The following is a 25253-nucleotide window of genomic DNA, read 5'->3' on the forward strand; positions in this document are numbered from 1 at the left end:
CTGGGATCTTTTCCCTAACCACTATTCCCATTTCCCTCATATTCCTCCATGGCAGCCAATCCCTTCTAGATCCCTAGCCAACTCTCTATTCCCCACCCCCTTTTCAATGGGAAGGTAGCATAGTATTATGGAAAATATACTAACTCTGGTGTTGGAAGATCTGGGTTCAAATTCTGCCTCTGATGCTTATCACCTACATGATCTTAGGTAAGTCACTTAACCTCCATAGGTCTTAGTTTTCTCATCTGTAAAATGGCCTCTGAGGTTTCTTTCAACTCTAAATCTATGATTTCTCTGCAGTCTTTATTCTATTATTGACAAACTGCCCTTCATATTAGATCTTGTCCTTTCATGCTACTTTCATCCTGCAATCATAAAAAATATGGATCTTGGGGCGGCCAGGTAGCACAGCGAGTAAGAGCACCGGCTCCAGTGTTGGGATGACCTGGATCAAATCCGGGCTCAGATACTCAGCACCACAACCAGAAATAACTGGCCATGTAACCTTGAGCAAGTTACTTAACCCCAATTGCTTTATAAATAAAAAAAATTTAAAAAAAAATGTGGATCTTCCTAGAAGACAATATTCTCTCTCTTTATACACACACAAACACACACACATATTTACATACACACATACATGCTTTATCTTATCATAATGGACCAGGAGGAAAAAGAGGGAGTAGATATTCTTTTTGTTTCTCTTTGATATTTCCAGGCTTTCCTCTATCACTTTCAATCAATGACCTTTTTGAGCTTCACTTGATCGAGTTATAACAACCAATCTAGATTTTATGGGGTAGCTAGGTAGTGCAGTAGATAGAATACTGAGCTTGAAGTCAGGAAGACTCATATTCCTCAATTCAAATCTGGCCTCAGACATTTTCTAGCTATGTGAGCCTGGACAAGTCACTTAATCCTGTTTGCCTCAGTTACTCATCTGTAAAATGAACCAGAGAAGAAAATGGTAAATACTCCAGTATCTTTGCCAAGAAAACCCCAAATGGGGTCATGAAGAGTCAGACATGGCTGAAAAAGATTCAACAACAAAAATCTAGTTCAGCCATTCTCCCTGTTTTCTCAAATTTGAGTACCAGGTTCATAGTCTTCCTCTCCATATCAAACTTTATACTTGGAGATTTCTACTGACATATTGATATCTCTCCAAATACCCTTGCTTCCTGGTTCTCCAACTCTTTTGATCTTAATTCTACCTCAGCCCCACACAGGGATGATCAGGTCCTTGATGTAAACATCACTCACAAATGTTCTTCTGTCACAATCTATAACTGTAATTCCTCTATCTGACCAAAATTTCAATTTTCCAGTTTCCTATGGAACTTGCCCTCCAAAATCTTAACCATTTGTTTGAACACATTCAACTTTACATTGTATTTTCCCTCTTGTCTCACTGTCTTATTGAAGCTCATTTCTTACTAAACTCCAGGCCTGAATTATTCCCATGGTCTGCCTTCTATACAATTCTATGTACTCATGCTGCTAGGGGAAGTTATACAACTATGTTGAGTTGATCCACTTCTGAATTTGTTATCCAATTTCATACGGGCACTTATTGCTACATACCAGTCCTTTTATTCTTCCTTGAATGACTTCATCTAGCCCTACCTATGGCATCTGTTCCAAACCTTTTCTTTACTTCTCAAACCATCTTTACCATGCCTCCTGTTTTCACCTTCTCCTTCTTCCTTCTCAGTAGAGGACAAAGAAGAAAAAATGCAGATCCTAACAAGCTCCTTCTCAGTTTCATACATCTATTCACCCAAACACTATCTTTATTCTCTCCTTTACTCCAGTTCTTAATATCAAGGTCACTACTCTGAGAAGAAGGGGAGGGGTAATCTGACAGGCAACAGCAACATTTATTTTCATGTCAGTCACAACTATTACTGCCTTATTTCTTTTTTAAAAAAATATTTTGTTTTTTATTAGTCAAGATCCACTTCATGCCCTCCCCTGCCCCCACAGAGAACACAAGAAAAACAAAATCTGTTATAAACTTGTGTAGTCAATAAAAAAAAAAATGTCCAGATTGGCTATTTCCAAAAATTGCTAGTATCATTCTTCAGTCTTAGATGTTCTTCTATTTATCAGGAAGTGGGTAACATGTAGTTCTCTGCAATTCTGGTTAGTCATTATATTGATAAAATTTCATCACAGTATTATTTCATCATATTATATACCATAACTTGTTCACCCATTCTCCAATTTAGGGCCACCCACTCAAATTCCCCTTCTTTGCCACCTCAAAAAGAGCTATAAAGATTTTTTATACATCCTTGGAGTTTGTTTTGTTTAGGACTAATTCCTTACTTAATCTACTCTCTAACTCTCCTTTCCTCCCTTTTCCCCTTTCCCTCCTATTTCTCTATTGAGTAAAATGTGTTTCTATGCCCAACTCTGTCTCTGTCTCTGTCTCTTCCTCTTCTTCTCCCTCTCTCTCTCTGTTCTTGCTTCTATGACCAGTTCAGCCAATTCAGATGGGACAGAAGATTGTGCCAGCCACTCCCATCAATTCCTTACTCTATATTTTTATAGATTTCTCCTTATGTACTGTGATTACATGAGATAATTTCCCCTAACTTCCTGCTCCCCCTGCCCCCAGTGTATTTATTTTGCCCTGTCTTTCCATTCTTTTCTTAAGATTATCAAGACATCTGGGCAGCTAGGTGACACAGTGAATAGAGCACTGGCCCTAGAGTCAGGAGGACTGGAGTTCAAATCCCGCCTCAGACACTTAACACAAAACCTAGCCATGTGGCCTTGGGCAAGTCACTTAACCCCAATTGCCCTCCCCTCCCCTCTCCAAAAAGCAAAAAAAAAATATTATCAAGACATAATAGAACTACTCTCAAGCCTTGTTAGACTCCTTCTATGAACCCTGATGAAGATAGGGTTCAGAGGAAAACATGTATCATATCTCTAATATCCCTATATTTGAATGTAAGCAGTTTATCCTTTTTTTCCTTTCTTCTTTTTTCATTCATTTTTATCTTTTGATGTTTCTCTTTACTTTGGTGTGTGAATTACAGTTATAGATTGTGACAGAAACTTCCAAGTTTCTCTGCAGCTCTTGTATTTTCATTAAGGCTGCTTAGAAGTCTTCTATTTCATTAAAGGTCTATTTTCTCCCCTTCCAACCACAGCATTATACTCATTTTCACTGTGTAAATTATTCTTGAATGCAAGCCCATATCCTTTGCCTTCTTGAATATAATATTCCAAGTTCACTGTTCCTATGTAGGGGTAGCTGCTAAATCATGTGTGATCCTTAGTATGGCTGCTTGGTACTTGAATTCTTTATTTCCAGCTATTTGTAGTAAATTTTCTTGGACCTGGAAGCTCTGGATTTTGGCTATAATGTTTCTGGGAGTTTCTTTGAGGAAGTGACAGATGAACTCTTTCTATTTCTACTTTGTCCTTTGGTTCTAAGAGAACTAGACAATTTTCTTTTCAGATTTTTTGGAATAGAATGTCTAGGTCTTAATTTTTTTATGGTATTCAGATAATCCAATGACTTTTCATTTTTTTCTCCTTAATCTGTTTTACAAGTCAGTTGTTTTTTGCTATGAGATAGCTTACATTTTCTTCTATCTTTTCAGCCTTTCAACTGAAAAATTGGATTCTATTTAGTTAATCTGAATTTTCCAGGAGTTTGATGCTTGGGCAAGGGTTTATGCTATTTGTGCCAAACTGTTAATTCTCTTCCAAAGTTGTTCTTCTATAGCTCTCATTTCTCTTCCATTTCCCCCCTCAAAAACTCTTATTCAATTTATAAAAAATCATTTTTTAGGGCGGTTAGGTGGCACAGTGAATAGAGCACCAGTCCTGGAGTCAGGAAGACCTGAGTTCAAATCCAGCCTCAGACACAGTACAAAAACTAGCGTGTGACCTTGAGCAAGTCACTTAATCCCAATTGCCCTGCAAAACAACAACAAAAACAAACCAAACATTTTTTAATTCTTTTAAAATGCTTACTTCCTCTCCTCCAAGGATTCTAGTTGAATTTCACTCAAGCTGTATTTTGTTCTGAGGCCTAGCTCATGGATGTTTTAGAGTCATTCTCTTCTTCTGACCTTGTGTTTTGAGCATCCTTGCCACCATAATAGAGAATTATTGTGGAGCTCTTTTTTATTTGCCAATTCTTTTAGCCTACTTCTTGATTTTGAACTTGATGTCAGGGCTCAGGTTGGCCACATGTCTGAAGAGAAGGTCTGGGTTGGTCCTATCCTTTCTTCAGGTGTTGAGTGTTATGTTATTCCAGGGTCTCAAGAGACCTACAAGCTCTCAGTGTTCCAAAATTCTATGATCCAGGGCAAAGTCTCATTGTTGTCTCCTATTCTGAACTGTACAAATTCTTGACCTGGATTTGAGTCTGTACAGGAGTAGACTGCTTCTGGACTCTGCTTTTATCAGCTATCTGTAAAGCTCTATTGCCTCAGAGAAGCAGAATTGTAGGCTCCCCTTTGGTCTGGAATTCCTACCTTGGTTATTCCTTTGCAGACTGAGTTAGATGCTGGAAGTGAGATTCTGTTCTGAGCTTGGGGTCTAAGCCACACCACTATGCTGTTGTGACTGGTTTCTGAGCTCTTCCTTTCTTGGTCCATGTCCCAGATCTTCTTTACCCTGGGCCACCACCTCTGTGAACGGGCTCCCTTTTTACTTCACCCTAGATCTGTGACCCAGAACTATAAAATGAGCCATGAAGTTGCCAGTTAGCACCTGTCCCCATCCTGGTGCCCTTTTATGACTCTAATGGGGCCCTAGTTAGGTCTGGGACCTCCTCTTGTGCTAGTGCATAGCCTTTCTGAATTTTAAGCATATTTTGTCCTCTTGCCTATACCCTATCCTCAGTGTCAAGCTGGGCCAGGCAAATGACTCACTGTGACTTTTTATGGATTTCTTCATCTGGATTTGATCTGGTACATTTTGTACCTCTGTTTGGAGAAGTCTGGGAAGGGAGCTTACTGCAGTGCTTCCTAACACTGTGCCATCTTGGCTCTGCCTCTACCATATGTGTTTTAAATAACTTCACAGCTATATAAATGCAATGTATTACTAAACTAGGTGTTTCTTTGTATGTAAGGGTCTCCTATCAATCAATCACCTAACATTTGTTAAGCACTGTGTTAAATGCTGAGGATACAGAGAGAAGCAAATTAGTTCCTGGTCTCAAGGAGTTCAAAATCTAATGGGGAGATGAAATGTAAGTTACATAAAAATAAGATCCACACCGGATGAAAAGGCCTCCCCCGGAGAGACTTTCACTGTTAATAGGCATGCCATGGGTGAAGATCCACCAAAGGAGTGGATCCGTCACATAGATAGGAGGGGAACAAAGAGAAAGCAGTGTTACGACAACAGAGAGAAAAGAATATCAAGTAGAAGAGACTGATTCTGTCAAAGAGTAAAGAAAGGTCTAAAAGCATGAGGATTGAAAAAGAGCTTATATTAGACAATGAAGAGATATTTAGTGACATTGGAGAATGAAGTTTCAGTTGAATAATGAAATCAGAAGCAAACTGAAGAGAGTTGAGAAGAGAGTGACAGGAAAGGAAGTGGAAGCACCCATTGTAGATAACTTTCTCAGGGAGTTTAGCTACAACAAAGGAGGAGAGATATACAGCTATAGATTCAGGGGAAGGATGGATTGAGTGGGGGTTTTGAGGATGTAGGAGTCATGAGCATATTTATAAGAAGTAGAAAAGCAACTGGTACACAGGGAATGATTGAGTATTAGTGAGAGAATGGGGATGATAAAGGGAACAGTTTTCTGGAGAAGACAGAATTAAATAGGATCAGTTGGATTTGCTTTGGCAAGGAAAAAGACCACCTCTTTATGTGAATAGGAATTTAGGAAGATATAGTGGCAGGAGGCATCTGAATGAGATGAGATGAGGAACTGTGAAGAAGAGGAAGCTTTTAACGAATGCCCTCAATTTCATAAAATTGATCTTAATTAATAATTTTTCTCAGGACTCATTCTGGTGATGGAGTGCTTGGGATCTATGTCTAGAACATCAGTCTGTAATATCAGTTGTTTGTAAAGTCAATTTGTAAAACCAGTCTGTAAAATCACACTTCACCCCCCTCCCGCCCAGCCTCAGAGCATTAACTCTGCCCCTTCCCCCTGCCAGCACTCTGCCCAGCAATAATTCATGAACTGTTCATCTCTGCTTGGAGCAATAACAAGCTACCCCTATGAATCCTTCACTAAACCATCTATAAACATTTTAGCTTAGCCAAATGTTATCTCCCCCTAGTATAGTGGCCAGCTTCACCTATGAATCCTTCAATGTGCTATCTATAGGTTAACTCCTTAGCCAATTATCTACATACTGAGTCTCCATTAGCCTTGGTTCCCAACATCCATCTTGTCAAACATGACACTGATGGGTGGCAGACTAGACACTTCTCAGTCAGCCCTTGACTGCTCAATGACTTAGTGACGGTTCAGGCCAAAAACCACACCTCCAGATAGCCCCCCTTGGGCTATTTCCCTGTGAATTATGGGCAATATACCTGTGCAGTTGACATTAAAAGTGCATGTTCCTTTAAGCACTGACCACTCCTTAATTCCTCCCTAATCCCACCCTTACTCACCTCGTTAGCATAATTGACACCTAATTTACGACTCAACTCCTTAAGAACCATGCCTATGTCTTCTTTAAGTTTTCAGGTTCCCTAAGAACCCTTACCCACTGTAAAGCATAACAATAAACTCTTACAATCCTGACTCCAAGTCTGCTTGGGCCTACTGAATTCTTTCCAGACTGAATCACAAGGATTCTGGTCATTGATATTGATCAGAGTTCCTGTATAACCTATTGCCATCCCCCTATCACTGGTAGACTTATTTTAATGGTCTTTGGATGGAGTTAACATCAAAGAATATTCAAATTCTACTGAGTGAGAAAAGGAACGGCTCACAAAAAGTGGAGTAATCTGCTGTGGGAAACACTCTAGCACTTCCTGTCATAACTGACTCATGATGCTACTAAATTCCATTTTAGGGTATTGGAGAAAGGGAATTTTTTTTTTATAGAGGATAATCATTGTGGAAATTCTCCCCTGCAGTAGTAGATAATCTCATCAGCTGATAATCAGGATGTGATAAGAGAAAGGACTTTAGAGATCATCTCGTCCAACTCCACGATTTTACAGATGAGGAAACTGAAGGTCAAAGAAATGAATGACAACTCAAGGTCATGTTGATAATATAGGGAAGAGGTAAGATTTGAATCTAGGTCCTCCAATGCCAACTCTTATATCCTTTCCTCTATGGCATACTGCCATATCACCTTCCATATCACCTTTTCAATTGAGGTTTCAATTCTGCCACAACTTCTTCTGCCTTCTATTTTTAACCAACTATACAGTTATATAAGCATAAGATATAGCTATATTTGTTGCTATTATCACAATTTTGTAATTATTAATTTTGTTTCTTAAGCAGTGCTAGACATAATTAAAGTATTTATTGGGTTAATAAAAAACTTACCCTTTGTTGATAAAATCATCAGTAAGTATATATAAATATAAAATAATTAACATGTTAGACAAAAGAAAAATCCACTTCACATTCTTTCATTTATGATTATATGGCTACAAAAATATACATTGGTAATTATGAAGATATTTGAGGAAAAGTTGACCAGAACATCAATTTTTGTAAAATTCTTAAAATCCTCTGTTTCATCTATATCTTATCTACTTTTTATTTATTTGTTAATTTATCTATTTAATGAAAATAAATTTTTTATTTTATGAGCATTTATAATTTGCCCTTCCCACTATCCCCTACCTACTGAACACAAAAGAAATATAAAACTCTAATCATAAATATGCATGGTATAGCAAAAACAAATTCAGCCATGCCCAAATATATGTCTTTCTAAATTTTAAGTTCATCATCTCTCTGGTAAAAGTCAACAACTCTTGACCCAGCAATACCACTTCTAGGTCTGTATACCAAAGAGATCATAAAAATGGGAAAAGGACCCACATGTACAAAAATATTTATACCCGCTGTTTCTGTGCTAGTCAAGAAATGAAAATTAAGGGAATTCCCATCAATTGAGGAATGACTAAATAAGTTGTGGTATATGAATGTAATGGAATACTATTGTTCTATAAGAAATGATGAGTAGGCAGACTTCAGAAAAAACCTGAAAAAAAAACTTACATTAACTGATGCTGAGTGAAGTGAGCAGAACCAGGAGAACATTGTACACAGTTACAGTAATATCATGCAAGGACTAATTTTGATAGACAGCTTTTCTCAGGAAAGCAAAGATCTAAGACAACTGCAAAAGACTTATGATGGAGAATGCTATCCACATTCAGAGAATGAACTATGCAGTCTGAATGCAGATCGAAGCAGACTATTTGCTCTCTCTCTCTTTTTTTGTTTCTTCTTTCTTGTGGTTCCTCCCATTGGTTCTAATTCTTCTTTACAATATGATTAATGTGAAAATATGTTTAATATGAATGTATATGTAGAGCCTACTTCAGATTGTATGCTGTCTTGGGAAGGGGGAGGGGAGGGAGAGGGAGAAAATTTAGAACTCAAAAATCTTATGAAAGTGAATATTGAAAACTAAAAATAAATAAATTAAAAAAAACAAAAAGTAAACAACTCACTGTTAAAGAACAACAAAATCTTACAATAATGCCAGGATTAAGCTATGTATGCAAATATTATATACTTTATTATCTACCTAGAGGCAGCTAGGTTGCATAAAAGTTATACTGGGCTTGGAATCAGGAAGACCTGAGTTAGAATCCTAACTCAGACACAGTATCTGAGAGGCCCTGGTCAAAACACAAGCTCTGTTAACCTTCCTTTCTTCATCTGTAAAATGGGAATAACAATTGATGCTTTGTATGATTTATTTCAACCACAGGGTTAATACGAACATAAAATGACATAATATATGTAAATTTGTAAACTCTGAAGTAATGTGTATGTTTTTTATTATTATTACTAAACATATCTCAGATTTACTCATTCAATAAGTTAAAAAAATTTTTTTATTAAGATCTTACTATGTCAAGACACTCTGATAGGCATTAAGATAATACCTTGCATAGTGCCTGGCACACAGTAGGTATTTAATGAATATTTATTGATTAACTGATTCAAGCAATCCCTCCCTACTCACAAAGAGCTTCATGCTAATGGGAAACAAGGACATTGTTCTATACTCAGAAGTAAAGTCTTTGCTTTCTACGTTGTGGCCTTTGATTAATCAATGCTGCAGAGTCACAGAAACATAACAGAATCCACTAATAATAACAATAGGAGTTAACATTTGCAACTTATGAATGCTTTACATATGTTATCTTATTTGGTCCTCACAACAACCTTCTGAGGTAGTTGCTATTGTTATCTACATTTTACACAAGGTGAAAATGAGGCCAAGAGTTCAATGTTTTGCTCGGGGTCACACAACTAGTCTAAGGTAAAATTTTAATTCAGATCTTCCTTCCTCCAACCAAATCCAGTGCTCTATCCATTAAACGAATGTGTCTCAGAAAGATAGGATAAGATGGAATTTCCAGAAGCCACTGGCCAAATTCTCCCATAGGTCAAACCTATGCATCATAAGTACTCAAGGTATTATAAATATTAACATTGGACACTTTGTGTGACTAAATAAAATTTCACTATATTATGTAGAGGGCTACATGTTTTGTTTTGCTTTTTCAGAGAAATTTAAGCTCCCTGAGAGTAGAATTTGTTCCATGTTTATCTTTATATTGTCAGCTCCTAGAACAATGCCATGCACATGTGTGAAATTAATTCAATATTTGTAGAATTTCATAAAACAATTTGCAGCATCATTGTCATAACATTGGCAAGAATAAAGATATAGGATTACTAGCAAAAAACAAATTAATAATGCTTTTGTTTTAATTGCCAAAAAAAATTAGAACATGCTTTTCATTCCAAGTGTGGATTCATGACTATCATTAGAGAGGATATCAGATCCTATGGGTTTGGCCTACATTCTTTTTCTTTAGCAGTATGATCTCCAAGTTCAGGGTATTTCTCTGCACATCTTGTCATTTTTGTCTTGCTTAGTGGAGCAAGTGAGTCCACACAGAAAGACAGGGATGATACTAATGCACAGAAGGAAAGAGATAGCAATAATGTGTATTAAGACAGAACCAATGCCCAGAGGGACAATGGTGTGAGAATAAAATATTGAGAAAGAAAGAAAAGAAGATAGAGACAGTGAGAGAGACAGAGAGATAGAGACTGAAAGAGACACACACAAAAAGAGACAGGGGGAGACAGAGGGAACTAAAGGAGAGAGATTCCCCTTCATTTCTCAAATCTTACTTAAATCTTCCTGATGCCTTTTCTTTGTTCTGAATGCAGTTAAAGTGGACAATATCTAAAGACATTACCTTTCTTACCCCTCTGAGACAAGCCATTAGACTGTAACTGATAAGAATAAACACTCAGAAAAATTATGATGATGACCTCAATTTTAGAAAGATGCATATAATAAGAATTTCATGGGGGAAAATCTATTTTGCTGAATGAGAAATTTTTTCCCTCAAGATCTTATTGAAGTTTTCCAGAAATAACACAAAAATATGACTATGAACAGATAGGCTTGTTGTTTAAGTAGATAGTCATATTTTAGAGAGATCAGTGGTCCTTTAGTTCTAATCTATTAAAAAGAATACAGAATCTGGAGTAGCTCATGTTTAAAACTGTAGAAAAAAATCCTTGCTATAGCTACATTTGGGGTTTTTGCACTAGAATACAGTATTTTTTTTTTTAAACTTAACCAAGTGGGGCAGCCAGGTGGCTCAGCAAGTAAGAGCATCGGCTCCAGTGTCGGGATGACCTGGGTTCAAATCCGGGCTCAGATACTTAGCACCACACCCAGAAATTACTGGCCGTGTAACCTTGAGCAAGTTACTTAACCCTGATTGCTTAAAAAAAAAAACTTAACCAAGTAACATTCAGTACCTATCAGCTTTAATCAAATATTAAAAATTATTGAAGAATGAGACAAGCAACCAGACCATGAAAAATGTCACTACATTTATTTTAGTAGAAGTCCCTACCCAATTTTTAACTGAAGCATAATTCAAAGTATATCAACTCCCATTGCAAATTGGCAAAGTTCATGGCAAAGTCGTGAATCAAACTATTTATGGGGAAAGGAGTGAGTATAGGAAGATACACAGATTGTCAAGCTGGAAACCTTAAAAAATGGTTGCCTAAACATTTGTTGTTGTTCTGTCTAGCACATGAGGAGTAAGTAAGTAAGTTAGATAAGTTAAAGTTGCTATGATGGGACCATGGTTTTCCCTTACCTTCTTCCTTCCAGGCTTCTCAATGACCTAACAATTGTGGGGAGGAAGCTAGGAATATCAGTACCCACCCATTTACTGATTTTTCCCAATTAAGAATGATTCTGATATGACAGAAAAATAAAAAATGTAAATTCCCCACAAAAATACAGAAATGCCTCATGTATACAATTTGTAAATAATGGAAATATATTTCCACTTTGGTTTTTGTGAATACCTATTAAATGCTAATACATTTATGAGTCTAAATTTTAGAACACATAGAAAACCTTTTGCAAATAATAGTTCTGGATAGTTCTTTGCCTCCCTGCCCTTATAATGTTTATCAAAGTCCTCATTATATACCCATGAAGGAAGCTAGCCCTTTTGGGGTCATTTTGCACAGGCTGGGCAGTAAATACATTATAAATATGTTATTCAATATCATGTTAGTTCCATGATTCTAAAGATAGCATTGTCATCTTGATCTGAAAAATATACATTATTCTGTATTGTGACCAATAAAAAATGGTTGTCATTTGACACCTACACTTAACTATATCTGATTTTTAATTGCCCTTTTGTGTAAGCAATAATAAAATTTAAATCATACATTATGCTATTTGGTATGGAAAAACACAACCACTGCCCCATTTTTTCATTTTTATACTGTTTCCATGTACTTTTCACTGATACAAAACTACAAAGATTGATATAAGGTTATTTTCCATCAACATTTCTCATCAACGGTACATATTATATTATGTAGGTACATGTATCTATAGCTACCCAGATCTGTAAGACTTACCTCTTTGCTTTCTTCCAGATCTGATTCGCTGCTGAAGTCTTCTGTGTTTAAATTTTCGAAGTCAGACTCTCCAACAGCAATTGGCACTGTTACTGTGAGGCTTGGGTTGTTTATGAATGACATGTAATCACTTTCATCAATTATATATTTTTCCACACTGCTGCCTGTCCCAATTCCACTTGTAGTCCCATTGGCATCTTTCAGATAATCAAGATCTTTTCCTGCTTCTGTTGTGTGATTGGACATACAGCTATCTTTCTTGTTGTTCAGATCATCAAGTGGTTTGATTTCATCCAAAACCTTCTGTTTTCTGACAAAGGCCTGTTGAATGAATTCATATATTTTCCTTTTCACATACGCTACTCCCCTATGCATTCGATCCACAGCAATCTGGAGGTTGTTCATTTCATTATCATCATCTGTAGCAGCAAGGTTGTCTGCACTAAATGAACTCAGTAGTAAGGCCAGAAACAGGTTCAGTACCTTTAAAAGATTACAAATACATAAATTACAACTCTTAAGGGTAAAGAAAAATATATTATGACTATATGCTCTGAGACATGAGGCACATAAATAACTCACATTTAGAGAGTGCTTAAAAGTTTACAAAGTGTTTCCCTCACAACAACCTTTGTAAAGTGGGCAAATGTTATCACATCAATTTTATAGATGAGAAAACTGAGACTTAGAGAGATTAGTTGAAATTCTCATACTCACATAGTTGGGAAAACCAGAATGAGAACTTGAAAACATTTTTTCTAGTATATAATACTTCCCTTTCCTCCATGGGACTCAACAATTGAACAAGATGCATCATAATCCAGTGGAAAGAGGGTGGCTTAGGTATTAGAAACTCTGAATTTTAGTTCCAACTCCAAATAATGATTTGTGAGACCTTTGATACTTTGATGGATCTGTAATATTCTGGATTTTATTACTCTGGTAAAGATGGCAAAGTGATACACACTTGTAATTTTTAAATTAATTTTTTTTTCTTTCCTGGACCTGTTATTTAATCTGTGTAAGGAATTCCTGGTGAGGAACTTTCTTCTACCTATGTACAGAAGTCATGACTAATATCTTCTGTTACCTTATTTTTTTTAATTTAATTTTTTTCTTTCTTTTTGAGATCTTTTTCTCTTTGAGTGTATTGAAACCTGAAACCTGGGTGTCCTTAAAATTGTCTTGCTTTGAAGACAGATTTATTCTTTGGTATTGCTCTTTCTGACTTCATCTTCTTAAAGGCCATTTTGACTTCCTTACTTCCTGTGTTAAGTAAGGAGTTGCTGAAGTCTAAATTTGGTGATTTCATTGCCATTGATGATGAATATAGACTGGTATAGAATCAGTAAACAAATCTATTCCTTTATATTTAAGTTTGGAATCCTCATTCCAGTTTCACTTATATTTATTCCCAGGATGTTAAAAAATTATCATAAATCATACCACATTGGAGCATTATTACAGAGCAAACAGTTACCCACAATTACATAATAACATTGATCCATAATAATTTAAAACAAAAATTTTCATAGATGTTGCCATACCAAATAATCTTCAAGCTACATAGAATAATGAGCTTCTAAAATAGAGGCCTAGCAATAGAAGTCAAAATTGCATGAGTAGATGATGAAGTTCCCATGATTTTTTCCTGGTATTGACCAAGGATTCTCTTAGTGAGTCTACAGAAGATGAACTTATATCTTAACACTTTTATTTGACTATAGAAACAGTTATTTTATTCTTCTGTGCCACAATCTATAGAATGGCAAACATAAAAGAATAAGGCAGAATAGTGATTTATCCCAGGACCCTCAATCTGAACTCTTTCAAATAAGATAAGAGGAAGGAGGTGATAATAATAACTTATATCTGCATAATACTGTAAGGTTTATAAAGTGCTTTCCTCAAAACAATAAGTGAGGGATGTAATGTAAATTTCAGGCTTTGAAGAGATCTTGTAATGACTCCAGCAGCATCCTCGACCCACTAATAGAAGAAGGTCTTAGAGAAGTTCAAAAACCCTCGGGTCATTCTGTCAGATTAAGATCAGCAGTAACTGCCCAAAGTCTCTTTTTCATCTACTAGGGATGTTGACATGAATTGGCACCTGTTCTCAGTTTCAGATTTCTCATTCCTTTTTTACCAATGAATGGTTCAGCTAGACCCAGACAAGAACACTGTAAAAACTGACCAGATCTGAGAAGAGTGCTTCATTCTTTCCAGGGCCCCTGCAGGATTAGTTCAATTCTTCCGGGGGTTCCAGAAGGCTGAATCTATTTCTATCATCTTTCCTGACTTCATATCGTAAGTATGGCCTCTCAATAAAACTGGCTTGTTTTACTGTTATGTTGTATGCTCCATGTTTCTTTATATTTAATCTTGGTTGAACCTTTCTAATTCTTCATTAAAACAGGCCTCAAAGGCCACCTAGTAAAACCCATATTTGAACATACTATAATGGTAGTTTGAAGATCTTCCCTGCCCCTTAACAAACCTAAGTGAATTTGAGGACCTTTCCTGATTTGAAAATATACTCTTCCCCCTAATAGGCTGAATGTGGTCAGCTGGAGCCTGTGGTAGGAGGAGTTTGCTGAAAGGTGGAGTGGAGCCCAACAGGAGAAGCTTGCTTAGGGGAGGCTTAGGGAAGCCCACACCTTGTTACTTTGTAATCAGGCAGTGGGTCACAAAGGTTGTGATGTTCTCTGACCTTGGAGGAGGCTATATATACCTCTGAGATGAGGTTTTGCTTTGGGGCTCACTCATCAGAAGAGTTGTGTGATTTGACCAGATGAGACTCTGGGCAGCCGTTGAGCATCCCAGCTTTGGAAACTTTTGGATGTTGGTGCTTCTCTCTCTGGTAACTAACTATGTATGTATGTGATGGTCAGACAGCTAGAAGCCCTGCCTATTAAATTGTGTTATTTTCTCTGTCTGTATTTTTTGTCCACTTGTAACTTTTGTTTGTATTTTCTGTGAAGTTCAGAGTACTGACTTTTCCCCTTGAACTAGATAAATGATATATGTTTGATTAAAGTAACCTTGTTAACCTTTTTTGAGTTGTTTTCCCTTAGAAAAGCAGATCAAAAAACCTGTGCTAGCAGCCATCCTGGGTATGCTAGGGTACTCGATGCTATAAAACCTAACAAACAATTACTCAGCCTTTATTTAAGGACTTCCATTGAGGAGGAAACCCTCTATTTCCCAAGGAAATCCATTCTACTTTTGGATAATTAATTTTTGTAGGAAGTTTTTTTTTTCCAGACTTCAAGCCTAAACTTTTTTTCTTTTCAACTTCCATCTATTTTTCTTAAATCTACCCCCTGGGACTAATCAGAACAGTTCTGATCTGTTCTTCCCATGACAGCTCTTCAAATACTTCAAGTACTTAAACACAGCTATCATGTCGTCCTCGTTCCATCAGCCATTCTCATTGGGCATGAACTCAATCAAGGTCATTCACCATTTTGGTTGTCCTCCTCTAAATGCTTTCCAACTTATTCATGTCCTTCCTAAATTGTCAGTCGACAAGCATTTACTATGTTTCAGGCACTGTGCTAAGGGCTGGGAATTCAAAGAAAGGTGTAAACAGTTCCTTCACTCAAGGAATTTATATTCCACTCAGAACATAACTAACTTCATGCAATATAAATACAGAGTAGATGGAAGTTTATCACAGTGATGAAGGCACTAGGTACTTTTTGGGGTTAACATTTTGATCTGTACCTTGAAGGAAGACAGAGAAATAAGGACATAGAAGGGAGGAGGCAGAAAACTTCAGGCAATGGGGACAATCAATGTGAAAACACTGAGGATAATGGAGTGTTATGTGTGAGGATCAGCAAATAGGCCAGTGTGGTTTGATGGTATAGTGTATAAAAGGAAGTAAAATATAAGAAGACTGAAAATGTAGGAAGAGATCATGTTGTGAAGAACCTTAAATGTAGAATCTAGTTTATATTTGATCACAGAAGTAACTGGGGAGTCACTGACACTTGTTGAATAGTTGGTAGTTTATTTTGGAGGCATCATGGAATTGTGGATAGAATAACGGTCTTGGAGTCAGGAAGATCTGGGTTCAATTCCAACCTCAGATACTTAGAAGTAGGCATGTAACTTCCTAACTGTGTTCTTCAGTTTATTTATATGAAAAATGAGTGTTGGACTCAAAAGTCTCTAATATCCTTTTGGATCTAAATCTATGACTATGGGTCATATCATGACCTTGAAACGGTCAGATCTATACTTTAGAAGAGTCACTCTGGCAGATGAGTAGATGATGGATCACAGTGGGACTAGACTTAAGAGAGAACAATTTCAAGGTTAGTGTAATGAGGTTACAGGTGATGAGGGCCAGTGATTGCTGCATGAGTAGAGAGAAAGAGATGTAAACAAGACATATTGTGAAGGTAGAAATCACAAGATTGGATATCTGGGGTGAATGACCATGAGTAGTTAAGGATGATACCTAGGTTGAGAACCTGGGTATCTGGGAAGGACAGAAATAAACCTATATTAAATGACTATTATATGCTAGGTGCTATACTAAGCATTTTACAAATACTATCTTATTTAATCATCACAACAACACTAAGAGGTAGATGCTATGATTATTCCTATTTTACAGTAGAGGAAACTGAGGCAGACAGCTCAGGTGTCACACAGCTGTCTAGGGTCACATAACTAGTAAGGGCAGAATAGTGGGGCCTTTGATAATAAGGGAGAAGTTTGGAAGAGGAATGCTTGGGGAGAAAGATAATAAATTATTTTGGAAATTTTGAATTTGACATGCATAGTGGTCATCCAGCTTGAGATGTCCAAAAGTTAGTTGTCATTGCAGGATTGTAGTGCAAAAGAGATTAGGACTAGACATGTAAATCTGGGAATCATTTGAATAGGAATGATAGTTGAACTCATGGGACCTAATGAGAACACTAAGTGGTAAAGTATGAATGGATAAGAGAAAAAGGCCCAAGACAAAGCCTTGGAGGACACCCACAGAAGGCATGTCATGGATGAAGATTTAGCAAAAGAAACTGAGGAGTAGTTAGAAAGGTAGGAGGAGAATCAGGAGGCAGCAGCATTAAAACCTGGAGAGGAAAAAGAACATCCAAGAGGAGAAAAAGTGATCAACAGTGTCAATGCTGAAAAGAAATCAAGAAGACTGGATTTGGAAAAAAAAGCTGGTCAGTTTTGCAATTAAGAGATAATTGGTCCCCTTCCCCCTCCTCTGTCTCTCTGTCTCTCTCTTTCTGTCTCTGTCTCTCTCTCTCTGTCTCTTTCTGTCTCTCTCTCTTCCTCTCTCTCTCCCCTCCTCCCTCCCCTGCCTGTTGAACCCTGTGAAGTTCTCAGGTGCTTCTGTCAGTTACTGCCAGTGCCTCCCTGCATTCATTCATTCTCAGGGTGCCAAGTCTTCAGAGCTGGAAAGGACAGCAGAGGCCATCTAGCTCATCCAGTAACCAAACAAGCACCCTCATAGCCCCCACTGAAAGCCCTCAAGCATTAGCTTAAGAGAGTCCCAGTTAGGGGAGCACTGGCAGATCATTCCATATGCTCACTCCTTTAGCAAACATTGATTAAGCCCCTACTGCTTAAATCATTTTGATTAGGTAGGGGACTGGAGGTGAAAAAGAGTAAAGATAGAAAAGCATACAAAGAAACAACCACTGCCCTCTCCAGGGATGTAGTAGTGAGGAATGGAATCCTAACCTAGGTCACTTTCATGTGTAACATGACATGAGCGCACCTTGATCCTGAACCATCAGGTGGTCCTTGCTACTGTCATTCAGAGGAGCAGCCCTTGTAGAGAAGGGATCTCACACCCTCAGCCAACACCACCACTACTGCTACTACTAACCAGAGAGGACCTGTCACCCTTCCAGCAGACAAAATGGAAGTAAAGGATCTGCTTATAACGTGTGAAAATAAGATGCAGACAAAGTTTGACCCTATCTGCCCCCAGTTGGTGAAATAGTGAAGCCTTCTATCCTCCCTGGATCTCCCAGGTGAAATGCCCCTTGATCTACTCAAGCAGGAAGAGGCCCAGATTTCCCCAAGAAGCTCCAGCCAGCACTTTCCAGCTCAGAAGGATATAGATTATGCACAGATAATACAAAACTCTAAGAAGAAATCGAACTCTCACTTGCAGTTGAGAGCATCTTTCTGGAACCAGGTTCCCCAAAGGCCCCTGGGCCAGCCCAGTTTCACAGCATGCAATGCTTACATCCCTTGGAGGACTCAATACAGAAACTGAAGAGACTTCTGACTGCTCCAGCTCCGATGGCTCCTGCCTGACTTGGGGCTCAGACAGATTCAGGGGCCAGGGGCCTACATCACTCCTAGCCAGATGATTGAACAGCCCCCAAACCAAAGATCATCAGCCTTCTACCCTCCCATGCATTCATCCAAGCCCCATGCTGAGGACAAGAGAAGGCTTAACTATAACTCTTTTTTTTTTTTTAAAGCAATCGGGGTTAAGTAACTTGCTCAAGGTTACACGGCCAGGTGTTTCTGGGTGGGTGCTAAGTGTCTGAGCCCGGGATTCGATCTCCAGGTCTTCTCAACACTGGAGCTGGTGCTCTTACTCGCTGTGCTACCTGGCTGCCCCTTAACTATAACTCTTGATCAGCCCCTCCCTGGCCCCTGAGAGGTCTGGTCCAATGCTGGCTACCTTTGCCTTACTGTGGGACCATGACTTTGCCACTTTCCTTTCCTTAGCCTCATTCTTCTTCTTTCTAAAATGAGAGACTTCTACTAAATGATGCTAGAGTTCTCTAATTGTTCATAATGTATAATCCTTTGTATTCCTACCTTTTAAAATTGGAAAATAAAGGGACGTTCCCATAGGAAAAAAGAGATAATTGGTAATTTGGAGAGGATAATTTCAGTTGAAATATGATGTTGAAAGCCAGATTTCAGAAGGATTAGAAAAGAGCAAGAGAAGGGAAGTGGAGTCACCAAATGTGGAAAGCTTTCTTAGCCAAGAAGGTCAGAAGACATAAAGGGCAATATTTAATGAGATGTTGGGATCAAGTGAAGGGTTTTTTGTTTGTTTTTTTGAGAATGGGAAGACACAGGTGTGTTTCTAGGCAAGAGGGAAGGGTCCAATAGATAAAGACTGAAGATTACAATGTCTAGTTCCCTCACAATTGTATTACAAAGATCCCAAAACATACCAGATCAGATACTAATTGGGAAATCTAAGAAAAAATCGTAATCATAGTGAATCATTTTTCCAGCCCAGATAAGTAGAGGGAGCTAGACAAAGAAGTCTGTAGATACTAGGACTGGTATCTAACTGGGAAGGTCCTGATAGAGTGTTGAAAAAAAAAGCACTGAAAGAGGGCTAAGGGTGTGTACCAGGGAAAGAATAAGCCCTAGACTCACACAGAGACTCCTTACCTTGCTCAGGATTCAAGCAAAGGTGCCAGCTGGCAACTCTCTGACTTGCTACCCATTTTTAGGTCACAGATTTGGGTGGACTGAGGAAGGAACCTGTACTTAGGTGGTATTCCAGGGTGAGTAGTGTTCTAGGCTGGGTACTGAGCAGGAAGCAAGTTCAGAAGTAAACAATAGTTGAGTGGCTCTGATCATGGGAGCAAAGCAGAGCGGAGTCTCATTTACAGACTCCAGACCAGTTTGAAGCCTACAGTGAAATTCATCTAAGACAAAAAAAAAAATCCCAAACCAAAGGGCATACTGCAGCTCTGTCATCTTAAAGCATCAGAATTTCCCAGCTGGCTGATGTCTAAGACCATTAACAGTCTACTGGAACTCTTTAACAAGGAGTAAATAAAGCTTGTTATATAGGTGTATTGCTCATATCCAAATTCAGGTCAAGGATTTGCAGAGTTCAAACCAGGAGGGCACCTATTAGACTTTCCCTTGGATCAGATTACTTTGGAAGCACTGAAAGCATGTAGTTTCCCAGGATAAGCTTCTCTAAGATCCCAGAATATAACGCAATACTCAGTACCCCAAGAAAGCCACAGAAGTACATCAGTAGATACAAGTTTAGCCTATATATTCCCTATAGAAGCACACAGAGTTCAGACTTAAAATGAAGTACAAAGTCAGGATATAGGATGCAAGAATGAGCAAAGAAAAAACAAAGACTCACACTATCAAAAGCAATTATGGGGGTGGTTAGGTGGTGCCTAAATAGAGCACCAGCCCTGGAGTCAAGAGGACCCAAGTTCAAATTTGGCCTCAGACACAACACTTAACTAGCTGTGTGACTTTGGGCAAGTCACTTAAACCCAACTGACCCTCCAAAAAGCAAAAAAACAAAAACAACAACAACAACAAAAGCAATTATGGTTACTGGTGCACTTAAAATAAACAGAAGAAAAGAATGACTCCAAACAATCAAAATTCCATTGATATCTATAGAGAAACCCCAAAATTTAAACTCCCAGGAACATTATAACCAAAATTCAGAGATTCCAGGTCAAAGAAAAAAAAATAGTGCAAACATCCAGAAAGGAAGAGCTCAAGTATCAAGTAGCCACAGTCAGGATCACACAAGATTTAGCACCCAACATTACAAAGAAGTCAAGAGTTTGGAATATGACATTCCAGAATCTAAAAGATTTAGGCTCACAACCAAGAATAGCTTACCTGATGTGAAAGGAATGAACCTTTAATAAATAGAGAATTTTTAGGTATTACTGATGAAAAGACCAAAAACTTAGTAGAAGCTTTGAAGTGCAAATAGAAACATAAAAAAAGATAATCATGAGTGAACAAAATAAAGGCCTAAACAAGAATAAACACTTCACATTCTAACATGGGGAAATGATACATGTGTCCCCTGAGAACCCAAGATAATATAGTCATGGGTCATACAGAAAAATCTAATGAGATAGACAGAGAACCTAGGGGACTGTTGTTGTGCTTTAATAAAAAAAAATAGAGAAGGTGAGGGAGAGTGAGGAAAATCAACTCACATAATCAGGATTTTCAAGTAGAAGACAATGGAAACAAGGAATAAGGAATAGGGGAAAGCAGGAAACACTTGTACCTTATCCTGTTTGAAGTGGTCAAAGGAGGAAAGAATATAAACACATAGTTGGGTATATAAATATATTTAATTCAACAGGAAAACAGGATGGAAAGGGGAAATAAAGGAATAACCATTTATATTGCACCTACTAAGTGCCAGAAACTGTGCTAAATGCTTTAAAAACAAAACAAATATCTTATTTGATCCTCATAGCAATAATAGGTGATATTATTATTTCTACTTTACATACAGTTGAAGAAACTGAGGTAAAGAGAGGTCAAATGACTTGCCCAGGGCTACATAAGTCATATGTGTCTAAAATCTGATTTCAACTCAGGTCCTCCTGACTCCGGGACCAGCACTCTATCCACAACACCACCTAGCTGCCTCTGATGGAACAAAAATTATTGTATTTGTGCAATTGTACAAATATTGTACAGCTGAAACAAAGACTTAAGAATTGTGACTAATTCAATGACCAACTTCAATTCCAGAGGTCTGATGATGAAGCACACTACAGAAAGGTGATGGACTCAGGGTATAGAATGTATTTTTGGACATGACCAATATGAGAATTTGCTTGACTATACATATGTTACAAGAATTTTGTTTTTCTAATTTTCAGTGGGGGGAGGATGATGGGAGAAATGAAAAATTAATGCCTGCTAACTGACAAAAATTAAAATAAAACAATATTAGAGAGAGTGGAGATGATCATGGGGGCAATCTCTTGGAGAAGATGAGAGAATATGGGATAAGGAGTGCAGGTAGAAGGCTTGTCTTGGTAAGGCAAAGGGATAACTTTTTACTTGAGACAGATGTGGAGGAGAAATTAGAGAAAGATGACTGGGTAATATGACAGGCAGTTAGGTGCAGTGGCTAGAGTGTGGGACTTAAGAATCAAGAAGACTGTTTCTGTCTCAGATGTTTACTAGCTGTGTGACCTTGGACAACTTACTTAACCTCTCAGTTTCATATTCTGTAAAATGGGGATAATAATACTACCTACCCCACAGAATTGGGAGGATCAAATGAGTTGACATATGTAAAGTGCTTTGTAAACCTTAAAGCACTATATGAATACTAGGTATTATTGATGATGATATGATATTAAGAAGAAGGAATTATCAGTGAAATGCCTCCATTTTTTTAAAAATATGGAGTGATGTTCTCAGCTGAGAGGGTTAACAGAAAGGGTATTAAGGTTTGAGGAGAAATATAAAGGTTTGGAAAAGTCACTACGGAGAATGGGTTAATGTATCAATCAGGGAAACGTAGGATATTAGCTTGCTGCAGTGAAGACCCAGTTGTGATTAGAAAACATAAATTTACAATGGACCCCATCAGCAGGTTTTCATAATTTTGCCTAGCTTCTTTCCATAGCATATGAGTAAGAACAAAGAAGGTGGAAGGTAGTATTAATCCAGGGTTGCAGTTTGAGGCATGATTAACAAGAGAACAAGAGGGCAAAGACTTAAAGGATAGAGGGTAGTGTAGAATTGAACTGGTTCTCCAAGATATCAAGAGAGGGAAGAGAGAATTCTGGTGATGATATTGAAAAGAGCTGAGAGGTGGAAGAATTGGAGGTCATAATGAAGACAAGTATCAGGGTTAGGGAACAATGAAATGACAAAATATTATGATCAGATAAAGGAATTTAAGAGTTCATTAATATAGACACAAAACACCTGTGGATAATGGCAAGATCAAGAATATAACCATCTCTCTGCATAACTGAGGTGTTATGGAGAAGTAGGTCACAGGAACTGAGTAAATTGAGGAACTGGAAAGTTAGGGTACTTAAAGGAGCATAAATATGAAATCACCTATTATGAGAGCAAGAATCTTGGTGGATAAAAATGCTGTGATCCAGGCGCCGACGTCATTGAGGAAGGAAGGAGAATGTTCTTGGATGGGTGTGGGAGGTTGGGAGTGGGGAGGGATGCATAGATAATAGCCACTAGGATCTTGATTGGATCATACATTTGAAGAGTGTGAACCTCAAAGGAAGAGAAGTTGCTGAATAACAGTGATATAGGGAGCCTGGAAGTGATAATGTGGGGCAAGGAGTACTCTGCCTTTCCCAGCATAGTGAATGTGAGATAACGAGGATACATGAGACAAAATGCAGTCACTAACGGAAAGGGTGGTGAGGGAAGATGAATCATCAAGAGGGAGTCAGGACTTGGGGAATACCAGAAGATGGAAGGAGTGAGAAAGCAAGGGATTTGAGATCAAAGGAAGTTTGTTAATTGTGGATCATCAGATCCACAGGGCATAGGAGAGGGGGTGGGAAGATCTGGATTAGGTATGGGGCGGAAGTGCATGGTCGTAAGGGAAGAGATGGTTAGGGATAGACAACTGGATTTGTACATCAGTGGCCAGAGTTTCAGAATCACTGGGACAGGGAGAGTAGAAGAGAGTAGGAGCATGCTAGCCACCAAAGAATGAGTCCAGGAAAAAAATAATGGTTCAAGAGCTATCCATTGAGGGAGGCAGGTGATCAGACTGTTCAAGATAGTGATATTGTGTCCTGTGAGGCCCTAGAAGCCTACACTCACAGTGGGCAAGATCTAGGAGTTATGGTCAGAAAAGTCCAGAACTGAGCACAATAATGTTCTGACCTGGATAGTATGTATAATTGCCACCCTCTTTTTTTTTTTTTAATACTATATCTCTTTTTAATATACCTATAAAATTGCATTAGTTTTTTTTTTCTTTTTGGAGGGGAGAAGGTAGGGCAATTGGGGTTAAGTGACTTGCTCAAGGTCACACGGCTAGTTTTGTGTTAAGTGTCTGAGGCCAGATTTGAACTCAGGTCCTCCTAAATCCAGGGCCAGTGCTCTATTCACTGTACCACATTAGAGTTTTTTTAATTTATATTGAGCTCAGAGAGCATTAAAATCTCTAAATTTTTTTTCACATGAACTAAAAACCCTATTTCTCCTTAATCTTACACTTGTGAAAATATTTCATGCTAAAATGTGATTTTAAATTATTCTATATTAAATTTAATTTATTAGAGCTGCCTCTATGTTTTGACCTTCTGAAGCCCAAGTTTGTCATCCACTATGTTAGCTACCTCTGTAAACACTGTAATTTGCATATCAGACAAGCACACCATCTATTCCTTTGTCCAACTCATTAATACAAAATGTTAAGCAGCATAAGGCCAAGCATAGATCCTTGGGGCACTCCACTGGAGACCTCTTTCTAAGTTGACATAAAATATTAATGATAACTCTTTGGTCTAGCTGTTTAGCCAGTTACAAGTCCACATAATTTCTCTATTGTTAAGCATAAATATCCCTCTATTCTCTATAAAAATAATACAATTTATCAAATGCTTTCCTAAAATCTAGGTAAATTATATCTATAGCATTCTCCTGATCTATCAGTCTAGCAACCTTGGACAAAAAATAAATGAGGTTATTCTGGCATGACATGATCTTTATGAAATAATTTTAGCTCTTTGTGATTACTTACTCTCCTCCTACCTATCCACAAACAATCTCTTTAAAAATATGTAAAAAACAAAACAAAACAAAACAAAAAATGAATATTTCCAAGAATTTTGTCAGGAATCTAAATCAAACACACTGGCCTATAGTTTGCAAACTCCATTCTCTTCTCTTTTTTTTTAAATATTAGGACAATATTTCCCCATTTCTAATCCTATGGTCTCAATTCCATTCTCTCTGATCTTTCTATAATCATGGGAAAAATAGCAACCACCAATTCCTTTAGCATCCAAAGATTTTCATGTAGATCTGGTAACTTGAGCTCACTAAATCTAGCTAGAAGTTTTCTTACTATTGTCCAACGTATTTTTGGCACCAACTCCCTTTTAGCCATTTTATTTTTGGCTTTTCTTGTCCACAGATAATTCTCCTGCATGATCCTTTCTTCAACCCCTTCCCCAGAAACAAACAAAAGGTATCAAATGATTTTCCTTGACTCTCTGTCTCTCTGTCTCTCTGTCTGTCTCTCTCTGTCTCTCTGTCTCTGTCTCTCTCTCTCTGTCTCTCTCTCTCTGTCTCTCTCTCTCTCTCTGTCTCTCTCTCTCTCTCTGTCTCTCTCTCTCTCTCTGTCTCTCTCTCTCTCTCT

The 25253-nt window shown here is 37.9% G+C and overlaps 1 protein-coding gene across 1 annotated transcript in view; it reads right to left on the reverse strand.

The window, feature by feature from the left end:
* The window catches only part of LOC138155437 (sodium channel protein type 1 subunit alpha-like), a 225373-nt gene that overhangs the window by 56191 nt on the left and 143929 nt on the right, over nucleotides 1-25253 (reverse strand). The window contains exon 18 of the mRNA XM_069080688.1: nucleotides 12143-12625. Coding sequence (XP_068936789.1) covers nucleotides 12143-12625 — 483 coding nt within the window. The remainder of the gene's footprint in view (nucleotides 1-12142; nucleotides 12626-25253) is intronic.

This window comes from Petaurus breviceps, unplaced genomic scaffold (genome assembly GCF_028583685.1).
Source record: "Petaurus breviceps papuanus isolate PSGF00001 unplaced genomic scaffold, PetGlider_PUasm1.0 91133, whole genome shotgun sequence".
Taxonomy (NCBI): domain Eukaryota; kingdom Metazoa; phylum Chordata; class Mammalia; order Diprotodontia; family Petauridae; genus Petaurus; species Petaurus breviceps.